Source organism: Rutidosis leptorrhynchoides, chromosome 3 (assembly GCF_046630445.1).
Source record: "Rutidosis leptorrhynchoides isolate AG116_Rl617_1_P2 chromosome 3, CSIRO_AGI_Rlap_v1, whole genome shotgun sequence".
Classification (NCBI taxonomy): domain Eukaryota; kingdom Viridiplantae; phylum Streptophyta; class Magnoliopsida; order Asterales; family Asteraceae; genus Rutidosis; species Rutidosis leptorrhynchoides.
In genome coordinates this window covers 187,412,540-187,420,827 of record NC_092335.1, presented here as the reverse complement: position 1 = coordinate 187,420,827, position 8,288 = coordinate 187,412,540, and the positions used below count along the sequence as shown (strand labels likewise).

The 8,288-nt window shown below is 38.6% G+C and overlaps 1 protein-coding gene across 1 annotated transcript; it reads right to left on the bottom strand.

Annotated features, from left to right (window-relative positions):
* Nucleotides 1-47: 47 nt before the first annotated feature.
* LOC139897104 (large ribosomal subunit protein eL20y-like) lies at nucleotides 48-1,677 on the bottom strand. The gene is made up of 4 exons (XM_071879758.1): nucleotides 1,598-1,677; nucleotides 1,376-1,491; nucleotides 1,241-1,304; nucleotides 48-558 (listed from the first exon to the last, which is right to left on the bottom strand). The coding sequence occupies exons 1-4, from the start codon at nucleotides 1,607-1,609 to the stop codon at nucleotides 217-219; spliced, it is 534 nt and encodes a 177-aa protein (XP_071735859.1). The 5' UTR covers nucleotides 1,610-1,677; the 3' UTR covers nucleotides 48-216.
* Nucleotides 1,678-8,288: the final 6,611 nt, after the last annotated feature.

Here is an 8,288-nt window from a genome sequence, read left to right as displayed (position 1 = left end):
ATACGATTGTTACCAAAAGGATAAGCATACATCAAGGATCAAGCCAATGACATACAGACCCGATATTTATATTGTGACGAAAGGATGACCACACTACGGTTAGGTTCTCAAAGCAACAAAACCAGCCTCCATTAAAAACAACTAGAAATCCAAAATATGTAAATAACATGCAACAAGTTCGATAAATAAAAGAGTAATACCGCCAAAAAGCGTAACTCAAACAAACAGATTAGGCCTTGAAGCCTTGTATGTGGTCTTGAGCTTTCTAGTAGGGGGTCTAACTTTCTTGAACACCAACGGGAACTTGATCTTAGAGTTATGGAACTGTTTTGTAGACTCTCTCTTGCAAAGCTTTGCTGGAATGGTTGCAGTCTTGATGACCTGGATGCAGTGGTGACGGACCCTGTGTCGAGAAGCCATCTCAGTGTACATCTGCTCGATTGACCCGTTCAAAGTTGTATCTCTGTACTCCTTGTACATGTTGTGATACCCAGTCCTAGATTGGTACCTCAACCAAATGCCATAGTTCTTAATTGTTGTCGGGTTCTTCTCAAAAATCTACAAACGACCAAAAAAAAAAAAAAAAAAAAAAAAAAAAAAAAAAAAAAACTCTCAAAAAATAGTTATTATAGATACAAATCTAAATAGTTGCAGCATTAACATAACAATTGAAAGGACAACTTATCAGCAAGAAAGAACTTATCAACAACTTTATCTTATGATAAACAATTAAATTTTATTCATTTCAGAATCGAATAGTAAAAAACTGTCAAATACCAGCCCTTGATAACAATTAACATATGTGTATTCATTCCAAACAACTCAAGGTCATTAAGGTATCAAAACAGCTTCTCAATCTGCCTATCAAATTTTCTCAAAATACTTAAGAAAATTCCAAGACAAAATGTACAAAATAGGTTAGTTTTAAATTATGCTGATATAATGTTTTAATATAATATAATATATAATATATTGTAATATTGTGTAGATAAAACTTAAATTAAACTTTCAGTCCATTGGCCTAGCTAAAACACTCCTCACACACCGAGAATTTTATTTCTTTAGTCACAGTTATCAGGAATCCAAATACACAGATTACTAAAAAGCATTCATATCAAATTCTAATAAGTTATTAGTAATTTGTTCTCAAAAGCAACGATTAACATTTATAAATATCTGCAATTTACAACAACAGTGACAATAATATGAATCTGCAAGCACGATCATAAATATATACTACCTCGTTAATAGCAAGCATCTGACCGTTACTCTTCTTAACCTTCTTCAGCTTCCTCAAAAAATACCTGATAATTTGTAACATTATAAATCAAATAATCAAATCATACACAAAACTGACGTCAGCAATGATACATACCAGAACTTGCTTTTAGCACGGACTTCATTTGTAGCCCAAAGCTTCATACGATAGATCTTAGGATGCTCATCTGTTTCGGTTGGTAAAGCTCTTCCTACGACCTGAAACTGATGAAACTGCAAACACAAAAAATTAAAAAAAAAAAAAAAAAGATACAAAACAATGAGATTTACTTAATTCATAAATAATAAAATTGAAATGTATGAGTATATTTAACGAAACCTTGTTGCTCATTTTTGAAATTCGGCGGTGATCGATGTTCTCGAAAACCTAATCTTTTTCAGGCGATGATGAATATGAAATAATCTAGGGTTTATAGTTTGCTGTTGGATTATATGAGGTTCGAAGGCTTTTGTTTTCGATAACTGTGGGCCGGCCCATTTTGGATAAATTTTATGTATTTATTGGGCTTTGGTACTTAATGAAGCAAACTATATGCTTGACAATGATATTAGTAGAAATAGAAATGTTCTCAAATTTTGAAGTGTTTAACGATGTCTTTAAAATTTCAAATTGTTCAAATATTCTCTAACCATACATCACGCACGTTGCGTGTTGACTGTGCGTGAGTGCAGTGTCTTGATCTTTGATTCGTATTACCGGTTACGCTCCAAAAAACCAGGCAACTCGTACACACACCACGCACGGTGCGTGTTGCTTGGTGCGCAGTTACTAGATAAGATCACATTTACAGGATAATATTTTTTGACATTTTCTACTTTTTCGACATTTTTTCAGATTTTTATGACCATATTTTATCTTTTCAAAAAGAGTGCCCTATGATCAGTTAGTATCACCATTACAACAAGCAACACTCTTTTTACCATTTTCAAACATAAAAACGCAATCATGTTCACCTCATAACTCTAAAAAAAATGGAACCATAGGAATACAACGTTGGCGTAGACGAGTCAGATTGTTGAAGGTGTGAAGAATTTGATCAAAGGAACAAGTAGTAGGGAGCTTGACTTGGTGAACAAGTCGTAGAGATCTTGTTGCCTTAATTAAATCTTCTAGTAGAAATGGAGTATGGAGCAAGTAATAGATATATGGAATGTCTTTTGCTTGAAGGACAAGTTTAACTTGGTTGACAAGTTTAACTCTTCGTATAAATTGTAACCCCTAGCCTCATTGTAATGTGTACACAATAATATAAGAAAATCTCTAGTTTGCGCCCGTGGAGTAAACCCTTCTCTGCGTTTTGGAGTTGGGATATAACCACGTTAAATACCTTGTGTCGTTTATGCATTTGTACTTTATTTATCGTTCTTGCTTTAGCTAAATCGTTTGTCGTTGTGAGTTTGGTGATTAGCATGAATCACATGTCTTGTTAGTGCCTACCGAATTCCTAACAAGTGGTATCAGAGCTTCAAGGTTCGAAGACGGGCACGATGGCGATTTGAAAGTAAGATATTCGATATGTTTGATGATTCGGGTGTTCATCAAGGTTAGATTAAGCGACAGGGTTGTGTGTCTTGCAACTTGTGTCGAGATATTGAAAATTTGTTGCTGAAGACAAAGAAGAGATTTTCGGGAAGATCCGGGTATCGGATCTAAGTTATCATTCCTTGCGGTCCCGTTCGAGGGAATGATGAATTTTTCAAAATTCGGATTCTACAGTGCAGCTGGAGAAGAAAAATTACTGCGGGTTCGTTAGCCGTTGGATCGGCTTGAAATTCTTATCGAAGGTGCTGGAGTCATAGATCCAGTAGCTGTAAAAATTTTAGGAAGAGCGAATCGTTAGATCTCGAGATATAGTTTTTCGAAGCTGCTACCGTTCAGGTTTAACCTATTTTGTTTCGGAGCTGTTGGAGGAGAAAAATTGCTACGGGTTCGTTAACCGTCGGATCGCCTTGAAAAGTTTATTGTAGATTTTAGACTCGTAGATCTAGTCGTGGTCAAAATTTGATAGTGATCGGACCGTTAGATCTTGAGTTATGTTTTTTCGAAGTTGCAGTCGTTCGGGTTTAGGGCTGCTGTAAGAGAAAATTCATAGAGGGTTCGTCTACCATTGGATCGACTTGAGACTTGGACTGTATGTTTTAGAGGTAATTATCTAATAGTGGTAAAATTTTGGTGATGATCGGACAATTGGATCTTGAGATACGATTTTTTTTAAAGTTGCGGCAGTTTTATGAGAGAGTTCCGGTTTTGATGTTGCGAGTGGCGAGACGATTTGTTTTGCGAATCTTCGGGCGATAAAGGCTGTGATTTTTTCTGAGATGTAGCTTTGTTACGGGAGCCAAAATATATTCCGGATGTGATGGACGGCGTCGTGTGCGCACCTCTTAGCGCGCGTGCGTTCTCTTGGTAACGTTGAGTTGATCCTGAAGCCTTGTATCGAAATCTCATTGGTTTGCACACATAGAACATGAGAGTTCCGTTTGGCGGCGGTAAAGGTTGAGTCCGAACTATCGTTGGAAGGGAGGCCCATATGGATTTGGGTTTGAGGGGAGGTTTGTTATGGTGCAAACAAAAGTCATACATCGGATATGAGGTAGAAACAAATGTGTGCTTAAAAGGTGGTTTCTCTCTAGTTTTAGCGGTAAGGTAGCAAACACTGGGACAAATCGAAAGTGGGAGTTATCGTGGAAGGTTGGATACTCGAAGGGTTGTAGTATGGATGTGTGGATAGCGCAACGTGACATTTGCAGCATGTCAACGGTTGGCTTAACCCCTTGGTTGGCACACGCGGTTGTGCATCCTCAGTAGATGAGTTGATCTTGGAGCCTTGTACCATAAGTAGACTTGATGTGGTCCCAGTCAGGTTGTGTTCCGAGGTTGCGGCAGGTACTAAAATAGGTTAGATATGGACAATCATTGGAGGTAAGGCCTAGTTGAACTTAGGTTTGAGGGGAGGTTTAATGGATTGCAAACCAAAGTCCAACATCGAATTATTGAACGGGTTGACTAATGTATTTGGTCGAATATTCCATAGTATTTTGGAGTATGTGGGCAGGTGTTGGTCCCTTGATAAACAACAGGAGTATTGTAGGGGGGGTGAATACAATTTCTTTTAATTAACAAACCAATTAAACCCAGTTTAATATTCAAGCATGTAATTTAAATAGAGTCAAAGGTAATTTTTCAACTGTTATTATTTATTGATTAAATCACAAAGAATTACAACTATCCTTGGCGGAATGATAGTTGGTTGATACAGATTTACCTAAGTATAGCTATGAGGATAAACTTAAAGCTATTACACGTTTTGGACTCTAAATAACAAAACCCACACCACTAGTTGTTACAATAGTGGATACAACAATTTATAGTAGTCCTATTAATCGTGTAATGGTTCTATTATCCACTGGTACATAGGATGTCTGTACTTGTGGGGACAACTGCATCAGAGAGCGTGCTCTCCTCTTTCCTCTTTGATAGCTATTTGCAGGAACACCCCAATTCGGTTTGGCACCACTATTTGTTTAAACAAATAGAATGTTGTGTTCCCTAGATGTTGACAAAGTATAACACATGTCTGCACATGCGTTAAACTTCTGCATTCCCACGTGGTCTTGTAAGGTCACTTGTCAGCTGCTGACACGTGTCCTTTCCTATTCAACGTTGTCTTTGACTTCTGTTGAATAGTACACTTGATGTAGACCATTCGGGAAACCACCATGCTTGTAATGGAGCATGGATGTCTTGTGTTGCATGCTGCTTACGAGATTTACTGGTTCTTCTTGTGCTAAGTCACTTGATATTCTTGAATTGCTGAGTACTCATCATGTGCTGATTCGAAGAATACACTCTACCTTGTGCTGGTAGACTAGGCAGCATACCAAAACACTTGACATAGCAATATTTGCTGTCTATACATAAACAAACTTGTGCTGGCTGCACATAACATTTTAGTGCAAATAAATTACAGTTTTGTCATAATTAAATCCTTAATTATTTTGGGGACTCAACAATCTCCCCCTATTTGATGATGACAAAACTTATGACATTTAGAGAAAATACTAAAGCCAGTACTGAGGGACCTAATAAAAAATAGGCAGTAAATTTGTCCCCTTTATGTTTGTTTTTGGGATCTTTTGTCGAGTTATCTATATCTTATAAATTGATATGATTTTGAAGATAAACTCATTTCATTTTCATTACAACAGAGTATATATAGTAATTACAAAACATCATAATGAAAAATGAAGTAACAAAAGATACGATTTGAGCACTAGAAGGCTATCTGTCTTTATCTTTATCTTTTTCTAGTTCATCACCAGATAGCTCTTCTTCTTTCACTTTCAAGGCATACCAGGCTTCAGGAAACAAATAAGGCAGCTCAGCAGGGTCATAAACTGGAATATGAGGAGGTAGAATGATGGGATCTCTTCTGTGCGGGCCTTCACCGGTAGATTTCTTTCTTTTAGGCTTTTGAGAAAGAACTTCTTCTATGTTTACTACTGGTGCATTCCCAAATTTTGTTGCTTTATTGAAGAGTTCTTGGAGTTCTGGCTTCAATGTCTTTTTAATACCATTTTCAGCCTTACAAATGAAGTACTCCAATATCTCCATCCATTCACTGAATCCAAAGGTTCTCAAATCAGTGTAGTCTACCCTCTCTTGAATATTATCTTCTCTGCTGATACTGAATGCTCTTTTTGTGCCTCTGTGCACTTTGATGATCTTGCTGGGATTTAATCTCTTGGTCAGTACATCACCATACTTGCTCCTATAATAGTGATCAGATAGCTCAATTGTTCGTTCAGTTTCTATAGGAGCAGTAGCAGGTGCTTTCTCAGCAGCTTCCAGTTCATCAAGAGCTTTATCTTGTTCCTTAACAATAGCTTTGGCTAGCTTAAGGGACTCAGCCTCTTGCTTTCTATCAGCAGCCAATTTAGCTTCTACTTCCTGAAGCCTTACCCTTTCAGCATATTCAGCATCAGCATCCTCCCTTCTTTGCCTTTCAACTTCTAAGCCCAAAATATAATCATCGACACTAATATTCAGGGACATTGCTATTTCAATCATTTTCCTTCCCTCATCAGTTCTAAGGGCATCACGATACTACCTTAGATCCATACCCAGTTGTCGAGCCTCATGAAATTGAGCTTTCTCTTCATCAGTATGTAGCCTTTGACCACTGTTATTTAGATACACGCCAATTTCAATGCCATAGGTTAAAGCAGTGATATAGAATAGCTGATCAAGAGGATGATCCAGCAATCTAACTTGGCGTATCCTTTCAGAAATAGCTGCTTGTCTTTGCTCAAGCAATTCAGGTACAGTGATCTCCAGCCTGTAAGCCTCTCTTTTATCTGGATTCATCCTTCTTAGATCTGGCTCACCACGGGCAACTAAATCATCTTCCCAAGTTGTGTGTTTATCATGTAGTTTTGGGGAAGATGGAGGATACATGATTGATTCTGATATGCCTAAAGAACTCACTGAAAACTGATTAATACGTTCATCATATGTTCTGTTAAAGTAAGCAAGAGTCCGGGGAGAGATAGGTGATTGAACAAACAGATGATCTCCTCTGCCCCAGACTGTAAAATCGGCAGGATCAACAGTATCAGTATCTTGTTTAACACCCAGCTCAGCCCCCTTGGTTGGGTCTTCAACACTTGTTTCACCCAGCAGCACACTACTGGTTGGGTCTTCTATCACAGCACTCCTTGCTGTGTCTTCAGTACCAGCTGACTGATTAGTATCAGCTGGCACAACCGTCACAGTATCTTCATCAGCTGCCTCAAATAGGGGTCCTTTCCTTAGGGGCTGGTTGTCCCTAGGAGCAGATTTCACCCTTTGTTTGTCGATTAACATGGGTTCAGCTGATGGTTCTTGTGTTAATACTGGTTCTTGTGGAGGCAAGTAGGAAACAATAGCAAGGTGCTCCCCCTTAACATCATCAACATCAAGGTCTGTTATTTCTGCTGGCTGTTGTTGTGTAGCTGGCTGAGCAGAAGATGCTGGTCGAGAAGATGAGCTAGTTTCTAACATTGCATCTAGCCATTTCATGAACACGTCAGCTCTTACTCCTCCTGACCCAGTAGATTGCAGATAGTCTTTCATTTCTTCAGGAGTCATTCGTTTGATCCTGTCTGCTCGCTCAGCATACAGCTTTGCCCTTTTATTGTCATACTTAACCATGAACTTAGCATTTCTTTTACGAGCATCTCTTTTGTACTTTTTAATGCTGAGTAGATCATCATTAATATCCAACTTTTCTGGGTCCAGGCTTCTTCTATGTTCAATTCTGTGCTGTTTACGAGCAACATAAGCCTCCCATTTGGCATTAAAGGCATCGTTTAAATCTTGATGTCTCTTCTGATGTCTCTCCAGTTTTCTTTTGATTTTCCTTTCAATCATCTGAGAGACAACAAAAGATTCAGCAACAGCCAGCTCAAAAACATCACTGGGCTTACTGCCAGAACCAATATCATCCACTGATGTGGCAGACACACTGGGTTGAGATTCACCAGCTGCCTGTACACCAGCTTCAGTATGAGCGTTGCTGGGCTTAGTGCCAGCACCTTGACCAGTACCAGTACCATCATCATCACCATCTCTCCTTTGCTGTTTAGGAGCCTTTTTATGCTCATGCTCCCCCTCAGATTGTTTTCTATTTTTGGACTTCTTTTTAGACTTCTTCTCCCCCTTTTTGTCATCAGCAGGGGCAGAAGGGTGATCAGGGGAAACCTGTGCATCAAGGTCACTATCTGACTCAGGAACTGAAAATGCAAAGTTGTTCCAGTCAGCATCAGCAGGAAAAAGATGGGCACCAGGATCTACACCATATTGTCGAAGACACAGATTTGAAGCTCTAACTTCATTTCTTGCATCACCCATGGCCATTTGATTAACAGTGGCCCTAACATCTTCTTGTAGGGCAGCCATTTGTTGCATAGTCTCCACCAATTGAAGATAAGCAGAGACAGGAACCATATTAGCCATTTAATGTTCCTGC